General features: G+C 32.6%; 3 protein-coding genes across 4 annotated transcripts; all 3 read right to left on the minus strand.

Annotated features, from left to right (window-relative positions):
• Window positions 1-1,633: 1,633 nt before the first annotated feature.
• LOC111508143 (uncharacterized) lies at window positions 1,634-9,779 on the minus strand. Its single transcript, XM_023163566.2, has 4 exons — window positions 9,330-9,779; window positions 7,508-8,841; window positions 5,114-5,447; window positions 1,634-3,937 (listed from the first exon to the last, which is right to left on the minus strand). The coding sequence occupies exons 1-4, from the start codon at window positions 9,676-9,678 to the stop codon at window positions 2,313-2,315; spliced, it is 3,642 nt and encodes a 1,213-aa protein (XP_023019334.2). The 5' UTR covers window positions 9,679-9,779; the 3' UTR covers window positions 1,634-2,312.
• A 1,815-nt stretch (window positions 9,780-11,594) lies between these two features.
• Window positions 11,595-21,910, minus strand: LOC111508139 (uncharacterized). Its single transcript, XM_074181082.1, has 4 exons — window positions 21,030-21,910; window positions 19,921-20,732; window positions 15,216-15,588; window positions 11,595-14,017 (listed from the first exon to the last, which is right to left on the minus strand). Exons 1-4 carry the CDS (start codon window positions 21,448-21,450, stop codon window positions 12,693-12,695), a joined length of 2,931 nt encoding a protein of 976 aa, XP_074037183.1. The 5' UTR covers window positions 21,451-21,910; the 3' UTR covers window positions 11,595-12,692.
• Window positions 16,401-19,913, minus strand: LOC111508141 (uncharacterized). 2 transcript variants are annotated; one of them, XM_023163563.2, is made up of 2 exons: window positions 18,486-19,913; window positions 16,401-18,088 (listed from the first exon to the last, which is right to left on the minus strand). In XM_023163563.2, exons 1-2 carry the CDS (start codon window positions 18,679-18,681, stop codon window positions 17,223-17,225), a joined length of 1,062 nt encoding a protein of 353 aa, XP_023019331.2. In that variant the 5' UTR covers window positions 18,682-19,913; the 3' UTR covers window positions 16,401-17,222. The 2 variants fall into 2 exon arrangements, with proteins under 2 accessions (XP_023019331.2, XP_023019332.2); XM_023163564.2 differs by lacking the exon at window positions 18,486-19,913 and adding an exon at window positions 18,206-18,468.
• Window positions 21,911-22,548: the final 638 nt, after the last annotated feature.

Raw genomic sequence — 22,548 nt, forward strand, 5'->3', positions numbered from 1 at the left:
TATTTCTTTGATAAAAACTATCTAATCAACTTCTGCAACTAGTTGTATCAATTTATTTCTAAGGCTAAGGTGTAGCCATTATAATTTATAAACCAAAATTGGCAGAGGATATATTTCTATGATTTTTGTATCAAATCATCAACAAAATAACGGACTATTAGGGATACATTCTATAGTTACATTCAACAGTGTTTTCCTCCAATAAAATACTAAGATGGCGGACAAAATATTTGACATTTCGGAACCCCTTCTATAGGTCTTTTCATCCTGTGAAAAGCAAGCGGGTTGAAAGAGAGGTAGTTTGAGACGTTGAAAGGGAGGTAGTTTAAAGCACATGATTGTTATCAAATAAAAAAGGTATTAAAAGTGTTGTGGCAAGGTATTTAGTGTCGCAAAAAGGCAAAAAAATTTAACTGCTCAAGAGCTTAGTAGTACTGTAGTTCTAGTATGTTTCAGAAAAGAGATCAGAATGTTTCTGGTTGGTGGGGTTTATTACTCAGTTCAGGAGTATTTTGAGGATACTTTCGTCTTCTGACACACTCAATAACACATTTTTTTCGCCATACATATCCAAACAAAGCTTGAAGCTTACAACACAGCTTTTGGTTGATGGTAGAAGAGAAGCAAGAGGTACACTGAATGACGAAACAAATCAAGCTATTAAAATTTTTATCATTTCAACACTAGTCGTGTGTAATCCCACCAACATACAATTTCATAAACAGGTTGTTCATGAAATGTTCGAAAAATAGATAAGTAAATATGAACTATATAAAAATCAATAGTTTATTGCAAATAAGGCACAAAAGTTTTACAAAAATTTCAATCACTTGAATCGGTTACATACTTTAAATCTATGTTTAATCAAAATGTCATTACTCAAACAATTCGAACGAAACTCTCTACAAATAAATAAAAATGCGAAACCTTTCACAATGAAAGTATGAAACACATGAAAAATCGTGACGTTCAAGTGTATGATGACGTAATGCCAAAACGTGTTTCTGTCCACCCTTTTTTGGAGTCAGTATTCTCTTTTCAATGGCTAGTCCATATTATGAAGTCACCGAAAAATTGAACAACCATACGTGACCGTGTTTATTCTTCCTGCAACGTGAAATTAGAAGTTCATCTGCTCAATGTGGATATTGTTTTTAGACACCAATTAGTAATTATTCGACAGACAGAAAGCGATATAATAGGAGAAATTAGTTTTTTTACTAGACGAATCCTCTGCAGTTCCCACTAACACGCTAGCTTGGGAAAATCCAGGTTTGTTCATCGATCTTTTTCCAGAAAAAAAGTGGTTGAAAAGCCATGAATCTTTTTTTCCATGTCAAATCTTTGATATCTGTCGTGATATACGTCCAAACTGAGAATGAAAAAGTGATTCCTGTATAAATCGATGTCCATAGGGAGAGTAGTTGTTTCAGGCAGAAGAAAAATCCGAGATGATCTACGAATTTTCATGAAGAGATATCGACATTTGTGATTTATTTTCTCTTTGTTTTGCAAGTTCTCCATTTTCAGTAAGAGTAATAGTTTATTCAGTTTTCAGATGATAGACAGATATTCAATTGGACCACATGTTTTCTTTTTATGGAAACAAACAGATAAGTAAATATGAACGATATAAAAACCAATAATTTATTGCAAATAAGGCACAAAAGTTTTACAAAAATTTCAATCACTTGAACATATTATACCACGTTTGCAAAATTAGTTTCTCAAGTATGTACAGTTGAGTATAAATAAAGTTTTTAGTGAAAAATAGATAACAGTAAAATACATCAGCCACTAAAATATCTAAAGGTAGAAACAAACTGTGAGGAATAAATAATGAATAAAGTATAGGATACTGAAGCACGAATAGACTATATAATTTATAGATAACAGGAGACTATTATATAGTTTCAACTCAATTCTTGACATAGAAACAGATAGATGAATATTAAAATAACTACTTAAAAAATGGAGAGATGAGAATGGGGTCATTTCAACAAATCTTTTTTCACCATGTACTCATCCAAGCTATATCTCCCATTCATTTAGTCCTTGACATACACTATATGCAGATGCTAAATATCTTGTAGCAATGAATTAAATAGTACCCTACCATTATACATTGAAGATGACTTGAATGTCAGATCTTTGTTGCTCTTGCATGGATCAGTGCTTTATGAGTTGAAGAGTAGAGCAAACATATTATTTTGAAAATGAAGCTCTACAGTATTAGGTGCAATAGGTGCAATATCAGATCAGATTTTCTTCTGATCCATCTTTCTTGCAGAATGTATAGACTATGTACCATTTCAAGAATGAATCTTTTCATGCCTTTTCAAAGTAGCATTTTTAATGAAAGATTTTGAACAGACTTTACACCGAAATTGTTTTTGTACAGTATGAGTTTTTTCGTGGTATTTCAAAGAGTTTTTACTAATAAATGGCTTTGAGCAGATACTACACTGGAATGGTTTTTCCCCAGAATGAATCCTAAGATGAATTTCGAGTTTTCTCCTATCACTTAATGACTTTCCGCAAACTTCGCACTGAAATAGTTTTTCTCCAGTATGACTTCTTTCATGGGATTTCAAATTACATTCTTGTATGAACGATTTTGAGCACATTTTACATTGAAAAGGCTTCTCTCCTGTATGAGTCTTTTCATGATATTTCAAACCACTACTCCGAAGGAAAGATTTTGAACAGATTTCACACTGAAATGTTTTCATCTCATTATGATTTTCCAAACTACTAGTCCCACTAAGAGGTTTTTCTTCAGCATGAATCTTTTCATGCCTCTTTAAATTACAATTTTTCAAAAAAGACTTCAAGCAGACTTCACACTGAAATGGTTTTGACCCAGTATGAATCTTTTCTTGTATTTGTAAACGACTATTCACAATAGGTTTTTCTTCAGCATGAATCTTAACATGTCTTTTAAAATTACTATTTATGAAAAAAGATTTTGAGCATATTTTACACTGAAATGGTTTTAGTCCTGTATGAGTCGCTTCATGTATTTTCAAAGTACTACTTACAAAAAATGACTTTGCGCAGTATTTACACTGAAAAGGTTTTTCTACAGCATGAATCTTTTCGTGCCTTTTGAAATTATTATTTTTGAAGAAAGATTTTGAACAGATCTTACACTGAAACGGTTTCAGTCCAGTATGAGTTTTTTCATGGCATTTCATCGAATTACTACAAATAAAGGGTTTAGAGCAGATTTTGCACTGGAATGGTTTTTCTCCCGTATGAATTCTTAAATGAATTTCGAATTTCGACCTTTGACTTAGTGACTTTCCGCAAAATTTACACTGGAACAGTTTTTCTCCAGTATGACTCCTCTCGTGGTATTTTAAATCGCTATCTTGAATGAAAGATTTTGAGCACCTTCCACATTTAAACGGCTTTTCTCCGGAATGAGTTTTTTCATGATATTTCAAACTACTATTTTTAAAGAAAGATTTTGAACAGATTTGACACTGATATGGTTTCACCCCGGAATGAATCTTTTCATGAACTTTCAAATTATGGTTTCGAGAAAATATTTTGGAGCAGATTTTACACTGAAAAGATTGTTCCCCAGTATGACTTCTCAAATGAATTATCAGATTTGATTTATATAGGAAAGATTTTGTACAGACTTTACAATGGAATTCTGTATCATTATTATGAGTCTTTTCGTGGATATACCAAGCTTTTTTCAGTGTGAAAGATTTCGGGCAGATTCTGCACTGAAATGGTATCTGTCCCGTATTCTTCTTCTCTAAAGATTTCAAATCAGTACTTTCATTCAGCTTCTCATTAATTTTATCCGTCTCATGATTCACGATATTATCATTTTCAGCAGCAAAATCTTCATCAAATAAAGTTTCCTCTTTCGTCTCGAAAGTTGTTTCTTCTTCATATTTAACGATGATGTCTCCAGAATCTGTAAAGAAATTACAATTGAGTCAATATACTTCGAACATATGACATACTACTACTACTAGTGTTACAACAAAGGGTAGTGAAAAATGTATTAGCGTTTTTTTCTTCGATGTTTATGGCATCTAGGGCCAAGGTCATTAGCCTTGATAGGTCAAGAAGAGTACTTCAACCACGCTACTGAAAATGAATGCCGAAGTAGCAGTTGAAACAATTGGAGATTGTAACTAAAGACCACGGCGAAACCCAGAAACCAACAAAAACATACCAAAATATTGATCTCTCTAACTACAACTACTTCCTCGGCAAATACCACGCTGGGAATTGAATTATATCCGACAAACATTTATGCAAACATTATTCTTTTATAGAATCTAACAATACTTCTGTATTGCAAATCAGTGCTTCTGATACTTGGCTAAGAGAAACCCTGGAACTTGTTTCTGTCCGCTACAAAATTTGTAATACTCTATTCTTGTTCAAGTCATTACTCGTCAAGCAGATATTATCAACAAGCTAGCTGCCTTTTTAGTATATTTGAATGAGACATCAATATAGACCGACTGAGGTTACTTTGCAAAAATCATTTTAGCATAAACGTAGAAACATTTGTCTGGAAACCCTTTGGTGAAAGGATCCCTATTTATAATGGATGCATTACGTTTAATTACTTACCTTGCGATTTGGGAGATTGTTACGATACAGAACGGTTCAGAAAAGTACGAATATTTTATTGCAAAATGAACCATACTACAACAGTATTCTTGGAGATACTCTAAATTCTATTGGTCAACTCAATTCCAACATTAGCATGTGAGTTGTTACTTTTATTGTATTTCAATTGTATTGTGGTTTTTATCAGTTTGATCTACCAGCTTTCTATTGCATTATCATCACTTTGTCAGCAAAAAAAGGTTCCTATGACAGTAAAGCAAACCAAGACCTGCAGAGGTATTATCACTGTAAAAGACTCTGTGGTAGCACTGTTTAATATGTGACATTCCAGTTCCTATAAAGGCATAGTTTGATAACTCTTCAAGAATGTTATTGATAAATTGAAAGGGGTATTTTCATAGGAGTGGTTAATTTTTGAGAAAGATTTTGGCTTTCCACTTCTCGATCTTTATACAACTATGAATGATATCTGATTCAATTTAATTAGTAATTGAGAAAATGATACCTGGGGTTGAGCTAAAAAGTTTCATATCCTGAGTCAAATCTTTGAATCCTATAGCATCAGACTCTTTTTCCGTTTGACAACTACAGCTTCTGAAACATTTACTGAGAGAACCTCCACACACCTCACAATGTGAGCCTTCAGTTAAATTTTCCGATTTGAGTTCTTGATAAACAATATCAATGTTTTCCTCACTTTTCATTTTCTCGGGAAAAATTTCATTGGCATTAGATTCAAGTGGATCATATTTCTGTTCAGAGTTGTAGAAATCGTTTTGATCGCCAACCGCTTCGACTTCTTTTTTAATTGACCTTCCAGATTCACCAGAAGCCATTATTTAAATATAATTAAAACAAAGTTGATTATTCTTCAAAGATTGAATCTCTCATCGCTGGTAACTAGTTGTCCTTGGATCAGTTTTCTCAAAATTTAACTAGTTGTCTCTAGGATCAGTATTCTCAAAATCTGAAGAGTTTAAGACAAAATTGAAGTATATACTTCAATATTTCATAAAAAAATGAACCTAGAACCAATCCATAACCAAGAATAAAAAATACCCAATGCACAGAATTGACAGTATACAGAATATATTAGGTTTGTTTTGGTTCTGTATTACGAACTGTTATTGAACCGACCAATAGCGAAACCGAATCGATGCGCAGAACATTATAATCACAGAACAGTTCTGGAACGGTCCCAACAAGTAAAAAACCAAAACATATAAAAAAAATTAGTCAGACGTTATCTCCGGTTATCCAAAATTAAATTGAAAATATATTGTCCTCTCTTTGTATTCTTATACAAATGAGTTTGACAAAAACATGCCAAGAATAAATTTTTGGAATTGTAAAAGATGTGATAATAATAATGATTATTATTATTGCTACATACATTTCACGTCTATCTGTTATGGTATAAGAATAATGTTGATATATAATTTTGTCTTATTTACAGGTCGCAATGAACTCTCCGAGTTTCTTTGTTTTACCGAGGACAGTATTGTAGATAAAATACCAAATGAAACACCAACTAAAATACGGATAAAAATGAGATTAAGAAAACGTTACTACCAAAATCCACAACGCAAATGAAAAATTTTATTAGTGCGCAAGAGCAAATTCGAAGTTAAGCAGTCCCTACTCAAATGTACGAACTAATAATTAGTGTTCAGGAATAGTTCCGAATCGGTTCGGAGAAAACCGAAACACTTTGTCAACGATACTAGAACGATTCTAACTGAACCAAAACACATTTAAATAACTGCGCATGATCGAACTGTACAGAATTTTGAACCAAAACAAACCCATTGTCACCCTGTGATTCTTGCCATCACAAATTGACCGTGTTTATTCTCCCTGCAACGTGAAATTAAAAATCCATGAAAACGTATAGTTATCACAGTTTACAGAACAGTTCTAACTATACGTTATCACAGTTTACAGACTAACCATACAAAGCTTATATACCTTTGTATATAGACTAACCACTTCTATACGGTGGTAAAACTTATACTTATACTGCACAGAATGAATACTTTACTGATGATACTAGTTGGCAGCACCACTCACATAAGGAACACGAGAAATAAATATACTCATTATCTTAACAAAGACTCCATCAAATAAATGTTTTAGAATGGCTCAATGGAAGCAAAATCCATCAACATAGAGAGAAAGAAAAATGTTTTAGAATCAAGTGTTAATGTTTTTATTTTGCATCAAACAAATATTGTTTAAAAGAACACTTTTTTAATGCAGATCACTTCTTGGAATGAATGATTAAGATCATATCTTCCAGTGACATGGCTCTTCTTGTGATTGATCGTCCATAGATATTGAATAGATAGATGTTTGTTATATAACTTCATTATATAAAGTAATTTGTAGCAGATCCATTACTTCGAATTATCAATGGAAAAAAAAAATTATCAAGAGTTTTTATTACATTATGAAAATACAATGTATGAGCTTGCCTAAATTTTATACATTTATAGTAATGTATAATGTAATGTAATGAAGAAAATGACATATTAACATTGCAATAGATTATTATTACTGGAGTTTTTCCCAACATCAAACTTATTTTAACAGCTCGACTAGGTTTCGATCACCAAGTGATCATCTTCAAGAGGAATATCAAACTAATCATACTCACAAAGCTATCCTTATTTATACCATGCAATAGCTAACACACCTAATTAAAAAAAAATAAGAATGTCTTGTCTTGAAAAGAAATTCACTTAGAAAAATATAGTGAAAAATAAAGATTTTCAATTTGAATATGAATATAAAATAAATGTGTATTTACACAAGTATTCAATTTTTATAACATTTCATAAATGAACCTTCTCATGTTTTTTAAAAGTAGCATTTGTGATAAAAGACTGAACAGATTTCACACTGATTTTTTTTGCACGGCATGAGTTTTTTCGTGGGTTTTTAAAGAATTTCGACTCATAAACGGCTTTGAGCAGATTTTACACTGGAACGGTTTTTCTCCAGTATGAATTCTTAAATGAATTTTAAGTTTTCTTTTATCGCTTAATGACTTATTGCAAATTTCACACTGAACTAGTTTCCTTCCTGTATGAATTTGCATGTGGTACGTCAAAGAGTTTTTACTAACAAATTGCTTTGAGCAGATACTACATCGGAATGGTTTTTCCCCAGTATGGATCCGAAGATGAATTTCGAGTTTTGACTTATCACTTAATGACTTTCCGCAAACATCACAATGAAATAGTTTTTTTCCCATGTGCGTTTTTGAATGTGTCACAAATTTTGAACTATCATTGAATGATTTTGAGCAAATTTCACACTGGAAGGTTGAGTCAACTTCTTCTCCACCCTGAGTTTTCTCTTCTATATGAGTCTTTTCATGTATCTTCAAACTGTAATTTGCAAGGTATGATTTTGAGCACACTTTACACTGAAAAGGCTTTTCTCTTGTATGGACATTTTCATGAATTTTCAAAGAACTATTTCTGATGAAAGACATTGAACAGATTTTACATTGAAATGGCTTCAGCCCAGTATGACATTTTTCATGATATTTCAATGAATTACTGCTAATGAACAATTTTGAGCAGATTTTACACTGGAACGGTTTCTCTCCAGTATGAAGTCTCAAATGAATTTCAAGTTTTGATCTTTGACTCAATGACTTTCCACAAAATTTACACTGAAATGGTTTCTCTCCAGTATGACTTCTTTCATGACCTTTCAAATCACTTTCTTGAATAAACGATTTTGAGCACACTTTACACTGAAAAGGCTTTTCCCCTGTATGAATTTTTTCATGATATTTCAAGCCGCTTGTTCTTATGAAAGATTTTGAACAGATTTTACACTGAAATGGTTTTTTGCCAGTATGAATCTTTTCATGGACTGTCAAATTACTACGTTGAGAGAATATTTTTGAGCAGATTTTACATTGAAACGATTGCTCCCCGGTGTGAGTTTTCAAGTGAATTATAAGATCTGATTTATATAGAAAAGATTCGGTACAAATTTTACAGAGAAATTCTGAATCGTTATTATGAGTCTTTTCATGGATGTGCAAAGCTTTTTTCATCGTGAAAGATTTTGAGCAGATCCTACACTGAAATGGTATATTTTCTGTATCACAGTTTTGATCCATTTGTCCATCAATTTCCTCTGTTTGGTGGAGTATCTCACATTTTAAAATGTCCTCTTTCATCTCATGTATTTCTTCTTCTGTTTTGAGAGGATCTGTAAAAGAATGGCCTGCATTATAAAAACAGTAATATCAGCACCATATTTACTTCACACACATAATATGAAAGGTCATCAAACTTTTAATAGAAAAGTCATGACTTTTTTTTCCTTGTGATCGATTTCTTTGATAGATAGATACAAATTATTTATACTTTGTGCTATATTGCATAGACATACTACTCCAAAATATATCTTAATCTAATAGAACAGCTCATCCTCATTTTCCATAATATGTCTGTAATGACTCGTCCCAAAATCAACTATTTGAGAGCCCACTTTCAACTAAAGGTCTCCAGTCTGGAAATTGTTGAAATGGTAAAATAAAAGAAACAGTCACTTTCGATATTTGAAAGTAATTTTATCTCTGAAATCAATTTCAATCATCCCGATCTTTGATGGTGAGTAGCATTACTGGTGATGACAAAATAAGATCAGAATGAATACCAAATTCAGACATTTATTACTAAAACAAAAAATGTTACCTGATATTGGGCCAAAAGGTTTCAAATCCTGAGTCATATTTTCTTCGCCTTTTACATCAGATTGACATGTACAAATGTTCAAACCATCGAGGCTGGGGAAATCTGTTGAATCAAAGAAACCCCCACACACCTCACAATATGAGCCTTCTTTAACTTCTTCCACACAATTTTCCGTTTTGAGATCCTGATAAACATCAATGTTTTCCTCACTCTTAATTTTTTCTGAGAAAATTACATTCTGATTCACTTCAAGTGGATCGTATTTTTGTTCAGGGTTGTAAAAACTAGATTCATCACCAACATATACAATTTCCTTTTTAATTGGCATTCTACATTCATCAGAAGCCATTATTAATTACCGTTTATAAGTAATAGTATACTCTTTTCTATTATCAGTCTATTTACGTTTCTTCAAAATTTCAGTGACGTAAGACGTATTTATAAAAAATTTGAAGGAATAATCAGTGTTGCCGCAACCATATGAAAAAAGTGCTAGAATGCGAACGAAAAGAGTACTAAACAAGCGAGTTCGTAAATTCATCATATATCCACCCTTTTTCATGCTATAGTTACAGTTTTTCATCATTTCAAAATCTCATCCCAACAATAATCACAAATAACTGGTTGACAAGAGGTGGACACCAAAAACAAAATGACAATTGACATGAAAATACGTAATCAGTTTTGTATTACAGAACAGACCCTGTAACCATTTGTAAAACAAGTATCAATTGACACGTTCTATCAGAAAATTAGGTCAGTGATAATTACACTCTGAGCATATATTCCAGCATGAGCTCACTAATATCGTGCGACTTCAGTGTTACACCGACATCTTGACTGAAATTAGATAGACCTCATGTGATATCAGTGCAGCACTAGTGTACCACTACTTTCACCAATATAAAAAATTGCAGTAGATGAATTTTCGCAGGTAGATTTGGATAAGACCCCTTGGCGATAGAATTTTCATATCAATGTGAGTGGCGACATCTATAGCAAATGACATGAATTCATTGTTTCTAGGTTCTGCTCGCTTCGATACACGGAACACCCATTTCCCGATTTGCTTGTTATTGTTTTTGAATATTTCCGACCTCCGAATAAAGGAAGGACCTATCAAAGGATTTGAAGTTTCATCTCAAATATGGAAACATTTCTGTTTTTGAAGCTTGAAATCTAATACTTGAAATAATTCAAAATAACCAACAACAAATAACCAACTAAAAAGCAACTTGCTATTTCAAGTGCTAGACCCGTAAAAAGGACAAGGCCGTCTAGATTCAGTCATGCTATTCAAATCTCAGAGTAATATTTTTTATTACTCTGAGGATATAATCCAACGCCCTTCGTGGTTTCAAGCAGGGGAGTAGTTTTCTGATAGTTGTCAGTCCATTAAGCTACAGCGTAGATAATTTGAAATGTATCACGTTGCACAACAATCGAAATAAAAAATGAACATCATACAACTCACTATTCTCACGAGTATTGAAGTGAAATCATGTGATACATTCTCATTTTTTTTGTATTGCTACAATGAATTGCGTAATTTGAATCATAGAAATTCGGCAACCAACTACGAATATTATTTTAATATCTAAACAGATTAGTTTCTTATTGAGAATACAAAAGGTCCCAAAATTGGGCCTTGAGGCACCCCAAAGTCAACTGTCGAAAATTTTCATAACATCACAATAAAAACTGGTACTTACAACATACCTACAAACCATCAGTGCAGGGAAGCCATAGTGATCTAAACTAGAACCTTCACTCTTCCTAGTATATATTCCTACTATGTAGTTATGTAAACCTCGCAATAATAGTTACTCTTTGGACAATGAAACATTTTCTAAGTTAATGGCTTCAAATGTTATGGTCATTAACCCCTTGATAAAGGGTAGAAAACTCGCCAAAATTACTTTTTTCATTTATTGAATGAACCCCATCTCTAGGTAATAATAACAACGTTCTCATTAGTAGACTTGCCTCCAATAGTTTTCTTCGACCGAAACTTGTGTTACGATGACGTGACATGTTACAACACTACTCCAGAACGACTGACCGACCAAAGTTTTGTGCCTACGCGAGATAATTTTCCTCATTGCGTTGTGGTCGCCGTCGCTTGACCGTCGCCATTTTCGTGCCCGCACACTGATACGAGAATAGTTCCCATGTTGTATCTTACATCCAAGTGTTGCCTTTCTTTGTAACTTGAGGTGTAACAATAATGAATGAATGAATGAATACGTTTATTTAGGAAATCCTAATATACATACAATAATAATAATAATATACAATAATAATAATAAATCAGTAAACAATAATAATATGTCCTTAACCAATAATAATAATAACTAATAACTAGAGTCATACATATGACTGTAACCTAACAATGTTGAGAAATAAAATAAAATGACTACTTCTAGTTCTAATGAATGAAATTGGATTACACTGAAACAATTTTTGTCCAGTATAAATTTATTCACGCTATTTTGGATGGATTTTAGACATAAATCACATTTTCCTAATATGATATCCAATTGGCTGAGATTTTACATTTGATTTTACATTGAAATATTTAGCAGACATAAACATTTTCTTTAGAAATTCAACAGATATAACAGCTATAAAACAACAGATCATCCTCTGTCTGTTACAATTACCATTGTAAATTTCTGATACTTCCATGACAAATGAGACTTTCCTTTTGTCTTTTTCTGCAAGGCAACCAGTTCAAACCAGACCATAAAACCAAAGCATTTGTAATCCAACACTAGATGGCGCCATTTGACCAGTCTAGCACCACTGATGAGACCTATGTCATGTCAAAACATGCTGCATGGTGCTGCATCAAGTGCGTTTTTGGGCTCTTGTTTCAACTAGTTGCCTTGCAGTTGTATTTGCGCAGCAAAATACACTCCAACTCTCTAAGGCTTATTCAAATTCGATCATTTAATTATTATTCCTTCTTCTTAACAAAGCTGACTATTCTTTTGTTGTGAGATCTTCCAGAGATCTGAAAACTGTATCTGGAGGAGTTTGTTGTTGATTCAAGGTAGATATTTTGCTCTCGAAGAGGCAACTAAACCATTTTTTTGCTGCACCACCTAGTCTCCCAGATTTTTTGATAGAATCAGGAGTTAGGAAGCTGAAAAGCTCTCGCTGATGACCTGGAAGATTTCATTAGTAATACCGATGAGCTCAGACACCTTAAGAAGAAGCTATGAAAGCACAATGTGTGATGCAGAGGTGCTACGACGAAGCACTTCTGCACATCACATTTCTACTTCTTTCTTCAGAAAGAAGTAGAAATGTGAACATATTTTGTTTCCAAATAAATAATCTCTCTACAAAAGTCCGTTTTCATAAATGAATTTTTTCATGCTTTCTCAAAGTATTTCTTTGGATAAAGGACTTTGAGCATATTTTACACTGAAACGTTTTTTCTCCTGTGTGAATTTTTTCATGGTATTTCAAAGTCTCTTTTCGATTGAATCTTTTAGAGCACACTTTACACTGAAATGGTTTTTCTTCGGTGTGGAGCTTTTCGTGGACACTCAAATTACTTTTTAGAGAGAAATCTTTTGAACAGATTTTACACTTGAATGGTTTTTCTCCAGAATGGGTTCTTTCATGGTACTTCAAAGATGTAGTGTCAATGAATGACTTTGAGCAGCTCTTGCACTGAAATGGCTTTTCTCCTGTATGAGTCCTCAAATGCCTCAAGAATTTTGAAGAATAATTGAAAGACTTCAAACAAAATTTACATTGAAATGGTTTTTGTCCAATGTAAGTTTCCCCACTAGTAACCTCTTCACCACTGAGATCTCCTGCATGAACTTTTTCATGTATTATCAAACTATTATTTGCATTGAATGACTTTGAGCAGACTTTACATTGAAAGGGTTTTTCTTTGGTATGCATTTTTTCATGCGAATTCAAATTGGATATTCGAAAGTAAGATTTAGAACAGAGTTTACATTGAAATGGTTTAAGACCGGTATGAGTCATTTCATGGTATTTCAAAGAAGTACTACTAATGAATGGCTTTGCGCATATTTTACACACGAACGGTTTTTCTCCAGTGTGAATTCTCAAATGGACTTCAAGTTTTCTACTCTCACTTAAGGATTTTCCACAATATTTGCACTGAAAGGATTTTCCTCCAGTATGTCTATTTTCATGGCGTTTCAAGGCACTTTTCTGAATAAACGATTTTGAGCACATTTTACATTGAAAAGGCTTTTCTCCTGTATGCGTTTTTTCATGATATTTCAATCCAGCACTTTTACGGAAAGATTTTGGACACATTTCACATTGAAACGGCTTTTCTCCAGTATGAACTTTTTCATGTTCTTTCAAATTTTTATTTTGTCTGAATGATTTCGAACAGATTTTACACTGAAACGGCTTTAGCCCAGTATGAATTTTTTCATGTTCTTTCAAATGATAATTCTTAGAGAACATTTTTGGACAGATGTTACATTTAAATAATTTCTCCTTGGTAAATTCCATTTCCCCATTATGAAGATTTTCTTGGATTTGCAAATTTCTTTCCATCTCATTTTTCCCAATGAGACAATTTCCAGCAACAAACTCATTTTCAATTAATGCTGATGGTATATGTTCATTCATAATATCCTCTTTCGTCTCAAAGCAGTCTACCTCTGTTTTAATATCTCCAGGATCTGTAAAAAATAATTATAATTATGCCACTTCATGTTCTACTACTTTATTTATGAAAGGTCACAAAACATATATAAGAAATAAAATTTTTATATTTTTCAGTTGAAATGAAGATTACATGCAATTTAATTACAAAATGATGTGGGTTTGAGGTTTTATAAGTATCTCAGATATGTCAGGATCCTAGTTCATTAGAGATATGAGGTCTTTATTGGTTAATTGTTCAACAAAATAGAAATATCTGTCTTGTAACTTCCAGAATGAGCCATATGCGTTTTTCGTGAACTTCCACAAAATTATCAGATTGGGTTACTTGACCATTTTACACAGTAAAACTGGATCCAAAAACATTTGGATCCAGTTGTAATAGAATTACAATATTACGATATAACATTGAAAAAAAAATTTTCAACAGGAGATTCAAACTGAGCAAAACTTCAATGACTTTACCACTAAAGTAAGTGAAATTCTCTGTCTCAATATGTTGAATAAATTTGCAGTGTTCGTCCCATATCAGTGGTTACCACATTTGAATAGATAGTACAGGATGTGACATCCTTTATAACAAACTTTGATTAGTATTCTTATTGTTGTTGAACTAAAACTGTGGAAAAACGAAGTAATGTCAAAACCTGACAAATTTTGATATCGATATCTATTTCCCCGAGCCAAGATAGATGAGGTTCTTTCTGAAACACTCTAAGATCTGTATTTCATTATAGAAAAAAATTGATAAATCAACGATTGATTTGTTTGGAATAGAAGGGTTTCTAAAAAAACTGATTTAAACACCAAGTTACTCGAAAAACCCCCCATTAGAACAATTTTTGTGAAATATAACGTGATGAACTCTCTGAGCCGGCCACTCGTGACAAACAAAGCAGCAATAAATTTATTAGTCAATTACAGCTCAATTTACTGACAATAATAAGAAAATGAATGCAGCTCCTATGCTTTCAACAACATCATAGGTAACAAATCTCACATCAAATTCCTTGGCATGGTTATAGACAACAAATTGAAGCAAACATTCAATGAACTCTCTGTTTAACATACAGAAAAGAGCGGTAAGATTATTAGCGGTGACAAATTGTATGATCACTGTAAGCCACTTTTTGTCAATTCAGGAATACAGGTTTCTGATAATCAGTTCTCCAAATGAGATTATATTAAACACAGGAAACATTCAATAAATTTTACCTGACATTGAGTCAAAAAGTTTCAAATCCTGAATCGTATCTTCTTCGCCTTGTACAGTTTTTGTAGATTCCATTTCAGTTTGACAGCAACACATTTTAAAATATTTGATGCTGAAGCAATTCGTTGAACTAACAAAACCTCCCCCACACACTTCACAAAATGAGCTTTCCATTAGTTCCTCCTTACAATTTTCCATTTTGAGATCCTGATGAACCATATCAATGTTTTCCTCAATTTTAATTTTTTCTGTGAAAATTTCAGGCTTGTCTTCAACTGAATCATATTTTTGTTCAGGGCTGTTGAAATCACTTTCAGTAACAACAGATTCCACTTCTCTCTTGATTAACATACCACATTCAGCAGAAGCCATTATCGATTACAGATTGATGTTTGAAGAAATAGTTATCTGTCGTCGAATATACTTAATATCACAAAGCACGTATATGTATATAAGTAATTGAATAATTGATTTTAGAATATATTTCTTAATAGGAATGCATAGTTTCTAGCAGTGACTTAGTAATATGGACTGGCCATTGAAGAGAAAACACAGACTCCAAAAACTAAAAAAAGATAAAGAGATCCATGTTTTGGCATTGTCACTCATACACTTGAATAGTAAATTCGACATCACACTATTTTATGTGCTGCATACCTTCATTGTAAACATTTAAGGTTTTCATTTATTTGTGAAGGAGTTTTCTACGACTATTTCTGTAGTTTTCAGACTTTTGCATTTCTAGTATACAACCCATCTTACTGATGACGTAGTCACAAGCAACTTCTTTTGTGCAGTGAGGTCATTTCCAGAACTTTGTTCCGCAGCGAAATGTATTTGAAAGTGACGTAAAGGCCAATAAAAATCGTCATGTCTCTGATTACTAGTCACGATTTAAAGAATAAATATACTCGTTCACGAAACATAACCGACTTTGAAAGGTACCTGAAATAAGGGGAAATTCGAGTTCCACCAATGACGTCACGTATGTGTTGAGGCGAGTTGCAAATTTCGCTGAAATTGTTAAGATAATTGCATGAAATTAGATTTTTGGAAGCTTTCGAAAGTCTGAAAATAGCAAAGTGTGGCATAAGAACTATGATTAAACTTTTGAAAGTACTCAACTTTCTTAGAATTCTAGTGCTTTTGTAGAATGATATTAGCTGGGAGATAAAAACTACAGTCCACACATTTCAGAGACATAATCTAGGGTTTTATTTTCAATCGAGTAGTTAACATTCCATTCCATCATTTTGCTTGTAAAAACTTGTTTTACATTTTTGTTATTAATTTTCAATGAATGTTCTTGTTAAATTATCAAGATTTTCTTGTATATCCTAACGGTAGAAAACAGATATTAGGCATATCTTTATAAAACTTCAATTCGCATATTTAAGAAATATTGGAGAATAATTACGACTTTTATTCAATAAGCATAACTGAGAAAATCAACCTAACCTGTGTTCAAAATTAACTTTCATCTGTACTCTTGAAACTGTCACAATACTCAAAACAATAAATCCGTTATTGATCCCTCCCATAAATTGTCACACTTTGAAAATTATCTGCAATACAACGCTATTAGTTGTTACTATATACCTAATGAAATCAAACAGATGAATACAGATTTAGTTTTCCACAATGAAGCAAGATTCCGTGCTAGGAATTGCACGTTGAAAGGCAAGGCCTCGTTAATCCTTAGCTCGCACAAGTTTCTACTTCTGAGAGTTGTCGTTCGTAGAGGAGCGACAGCTGAATAATCAGATTTCAACAGAATAGAGGGGTGCTATTATAGCTACCAAGAGTTTCTGAGTGACTCTTTTATAAATATAGTTGTGCCATTCTTCATGTGTCTGTGAGTTTCTGAAATGTTCAAGATCTTCCTCTTGAAGATGATCAGTTGGTGATCGAAACACGTGTCGCCGTGTTAAAATAACAGTTTAGTGTTGGGAAAAAACTCCAGTAATATTGATTAACCTTGTGATCATAAATATCAACTACTGTTATTACTAACTAGCGGTTTTTTCAGTATGACTTTGTTCATGTCTTCTCAAACTGCTACCTCGAGTGAAAGATTTTGAGCAGGTTCCACACTGAAATAGTTTTTCTCCAGTATGAGTTTTTTCATGGTATTTCAAATTATCTTTTCGAAGGAACGATTTGGAGCAGATTTTACAATGAAATGATTTCATTCCGGTATGAGTTTCTTCATGCAATTTCAAATAAGCACATCGATAAAATGCTTTCGAACATATTTTACATTGAAAAGCTTTTTCACCAGTATGAGTTCTTTCGTGCAATTTCAGAGAGTTTCTATGGGTATATGACTTTGAACAAATTTTACACTGGAAAGGCTTTTCTCCAGTGTGAGATCTTTCATGCAATTTCAAATTTTCCTTCCTACAGAATGACTTTGAGCACATTTTACAGTGAAAACGGTTTTTTTCTGAATGAATTTTTTCATGCACTTTCAAGTAATCATTTCGAATAAAAGTTTTCGCACAGATTTTACACTGAAAAGGTTTTTCCTTAGAGTGAAGTTTTACGTGCGACTTCAAACTCCCAGCTCGACCAAATGACTTTGAACAGACTTTACACTGAAACGATTTTTTCTCAATATAAGTTTCAGTATCAGTAGTTTTACTGAAATTTTTCAAGCAACTTTTCTCTTCATTAGAAACAGTACTTTCTTCATTTGAATTTGAAAAGTATTGGGCGCTAAATGGTTCATTGATTTCCAGTGTTTCACATTTCACAAAATGATAATTTTCAACAGAAGACTCGTTGAGATATAACATTGAAGATGTATTTTCATCGATCTCTTGTTTCATCTCATAAGAGATTTTTTCTTCCTTTGTTTCAATAACTCCCAAATCTGAAAAAAAAATTTCTATCATGAATAAAATAGAATGGAAATTGAAAATAACCAACAAAATTTGTTTTTGGAAAAATAAACATTTTAAAAGACTTGTCTAGCACAGCAATACTTAACATGAAAGTATTTGTTTCCATTGGTAGAATTTAGTCAAGTCCACTTGATTGGAGGAAACAGAACAAATGTCCTTAACACACACGTTGTTGAAAATGAGATGTTGTATATCAATGCGCATGGTTTCGCTGTTCTGATGGCAACTAATAATACAGAAATACGTGACTTGTCTGTATTTTTGAGTACTTGACACAAGAACCTTTTTGAGAATTTATCAAGAAGAAAAAGATGTTTTATCTCTGGTAAAGAGTAAAAAATGTATCAGTGTTGTATATTTAGTTACCTCCTCTCACGACCTTGGATTCAGTTGGATTTTCTTCTTCATGCCAACTTTCTAATTTGATATCATGAAATGCAAAATCGATGACATTCTCCTGTTCAGTTTGTTCTGAATCAAATTCATAATTTGAATCTGTAACTTCAATGTCATCATATTCTTTTTTGACTGGTAGTGCTCCATTTTCAGCAGCGGCCATCATCGATTCAAAGTAAATTTAAAACAAAACTTTCCTTATCTACCATCATTAGCAACCCATCCAGTATTGTTTACGTTAATCACCAACATAACCTAAAACGTCGATGACGTTAACGCACACTGTGGTTAACCTACGTCTTTCATCTTCTTCTTATATTTTGTCATTTGCTTTCTGACAGTGCATTTAGCTAGTCCATCTCTTTAGACATCAACTCTCAGAAACCTACATATCTCAAGGATTTTTATTACATTAACGACTAAAGACAGCAAACTCATCGCGTATATACTCTGCACTCAACACAATATATATCAGTAAATTCATTACAAAATTATTAACCACCTGATAATTTAATAGCAAACCATTCGAATAAACAAAATTCTAACCCATCCTCACTAACTTCAGACGATACATGAATTATACAAAGGAATGATTTTATCTAAAACAAGAACTTTTCCCAATCACCAGAACTGCAATATTACGCGCGTTTTACTAACCAAGTTGACATCTTCAGGAAGTGAAGAAAAACCTCTCTTTTGGATTTATCTTACGCCAGAGGTTCCAGGTTTACGTTTCATGACTGACTTCATATTATGTCGTTTTGAAGTGAATAATATTCCAATTGGTAGATACTTATGGAGAATAGTGCGGATATTCCTGTACTTCAAATGGAATTAACACATCACTGAATAATGTTGAGCAGTAAAAAAATCTGTTTTTCCGCTGTCGCCCCCATACGAACGACAATTCTCAGAAGTTGAGAAACTTGTGCGAGCTAAGGACTAACGAGGTCTTACCTTTTAACGTGTGATTCCTAACACCTAATGTAATAAAACTGTACAATTTATTGGTAGAATATCACAGAGATATATGAATTCCCTCTGTAATGTCCTACTAAAGAGGGAAAGAAGGTCGTGGAAAGGAATTTCTCTAGGCTCCTGTTTGTGGTAAATAAAATTTCTTTGTTTTATGATATTTTCATATTACCTCTATGTCACTACTCAAACAAAACAAGTCTTAAAAGATATATAATCATTTACCTTTTTCCCTTTTTTGTGGGCAGCTGAAACTTTTTCTAACAGAATGAAATAATAACGAATGAGAAGGTTTTTTACCAGAATACATTTTTTTTCAAGACACTGAAAAAATTAAAAAAGCAAAATTCGTAGTAGTAGAGGTTCTCCCCAGTACCTAAGTTTTCTTTCAGGGTTATTTGAAATACCACATACAATTGTATGATTTTTAAGGTTTTCCATGAAATGGTTCATCACCGGTATGTCTTTTCTCATGCCTTTTCAAATTACTTCCTCGCATAAACAACTTTGAACATATCTTGCACTGAAACAGTTTATCTCCGGTATGTGTTTTTTCATGTAATTTCAAAGAATAATTATAAATAAATGATTTCGAACATACTTTACACTTAAATGGTTTTTCTTCAGTATGAGTTTTTTTTTCATGGTATTTTAAAGAAGAACTATGAATGAATGATCTCGTACACTTTTTACACCGAAATAGTTTCTCACCAGTATGAATTTTCTCATGCCTTTTCAAATTACTCTTCTGCCCAAATAACTTTCGACATACTTCACATTGAAATTGTTTTTCTCTGGTATGCGTTTTTTCGTGTAATTTCAAAGAATAAATATTAATGAATGATTTCGAGCACAACTCACATTGAATCGGTTTTGGGTTGGTATGAGATTTTTCGTGGCATTTCAAAGAAGAATTATGAATGAATGTTTTTGAGCACATTTTACATTGAAATGGTTTTTCTCCAGTATGAGTTTTTTCGTGGTATTTCCAAGAATATTTTTGATTGAAGGTTTTTGAGCAAAATTTACATTGAAAAGGTTTTTCCCCAGAATGATTCTTTTTATGAACTTTCAAACTACTTCTCCGTGTGAAAGATTTTGCGCAGATTTTACACTGAAATCGTATCTGTTGATCATTTTCGTCAGAAAAGTGCAGCGCTGACGTTATATTTTCATTGTTAATCCTTTCCTCCTTCTTAGAGATTGTTTTTTCCCCGATGCCAACAAGGATGTTTTCGGAATCTGAAAAAATCATTCACATCAAACAGACATACACAAACAGACATAACATTCATGTAATATATAAAATTTCACTTCATTAGAAAAATTCACACTAGCAACAATTTCACAGAAAGTAACGTGCTCCTTCTAGCTAAAACTAGTGAGAAAAAAAAAAAAGCAATAAAGTATATTCCACAAAATTCAACTGATAGCTCATGTATTGTCAAAAACAAGTCTCTAACGTAATCAGAGCAAAGTTCTAGAACCGAAGATTAGAAATGAATAACTTTCTCTAGAATAAATGAATAAATATCTTACCTGTAGTAAAGTTAACAGGAGATTCGAAATTCTGATGAATGTATTCATCTTTCATTTCACTGGATTCGATTCGTTGTTCACATTCCCAACTACAATTCATATGGTCTTTACAGCTTAAAAAATCTCTTTCGCTAGAGAAACCTTCACAATGCAAGTCATTGCTTATTTCTTCTTTGCAACTTTCATATTTGAGATCGAAATGTACATTCTCAGTGTCATCCCCACATTTAATTTGTTCTGGACTACATTCAGTTGAGAGTTTCATTTCAACTGTATCAAAAGTTTCCCCAGAACTGTAGATGTTTCCTTTGTAATCCAAATCAACTGGTTCACACTTCACTAGATTTATCTGAAGTTCATCATGAACAGAATCGACCTCCCCTTTAATTGAAATTCTTTCAGGTTCTGTATCAGTGAACATTTCAGATTCCTGTGGTTCACACCTCAGCAAATTTCTTTAAACTTCGTCAGAAACAGAATCAACCTCCCTTTTGATTATAATTTTCCCAGGTTCTGTATCAGTAGTCATTATCAATAGTACGTCACTAGGACCTAGAACTATCCATTAAAAAACAATTGTTTGTATTCAAATTGCAACTTTGACATCAATATGTTTACACCTCTATGGGAAATACCGAAACTAACTCAAACGGTAATACAAAAACATTATTTACTTATAATAATTTTCACTAAAAAAAAAGTTCGTAATTCAGAAAATCTCCATAACTTCTTTTCCATTTATTCTCCTAGTACTCTTCTGAAATTAGTACTGCTCTTCACTAATAATCTGCTAATAACTATCTCGGATATATTTCAATTTCGAATAACTCCGAATGTGTGTGCTATGTATTTATTCTTGAAAGTAATAGTGCAAAAATCTAACATAAATATTATTCATAAAAACCTAAAATTATTTCATTTTACTCTAAAAAGCACCGTTTTGAAACAATAGACATGGAAAAAATGCCCCTCTAGAAAGGCCGTGTCTAGAATTCCTCTAACGTGAATGAATGAGCTTGCCGGCTCTGGAAGGATATTTGCCTCTAGTCAATATTTGGAACGAATAGGAAAATATTATACCCGTCGAAAGGATAGCCGATTCTTTCCAGGATAAGTGGACATTTCCATATAGAGAATACCTTAAGCCAACGACCATTTTTAATAGCAAGATCACCTTTCATAATTTTCTCAATAAATTAAAGTCAAAGCATTGCATTATCAGATTGCCTTTTGACCTATTTTTCTCCTCAAAAACTTCCATTATTCCCTTGCAACATGCCTGTAATATGAATCATCGGTCTGGTCTCTTCATTATTGAATTTATATTAAATGGTACTCAAACTACTGAAATTTGTTCATCAATGATGATGCTAATTATGGCCTAAATGAATCCATTACTAGAATGATTAGGCTAGTAGATAAAAATAGCATATTTATTGATTCATTTGTGAACTCATTTAAAAATCAACTAAAAAAATATTACCCTACTATTGACGACACTCGTAAATTCAGCATTATA

Source organism: Leptinotarsa decemlineata, unplaced genomic scaffold (genome assembly GCF_025532065.1).
Source record: "Leptinotarsa decemlineata unplaced genomic scaffold, Ldec_3_MD MMD2_tig00026307_RagTag_RagTag, whole genome shotgun sequence".
NCBI lineage: Eukaryota > Metazoa > Arthropoda > Insecta > Coleoptera > Chrysomelidae > Leptinotarsa > Leptinotarsa decemlineata.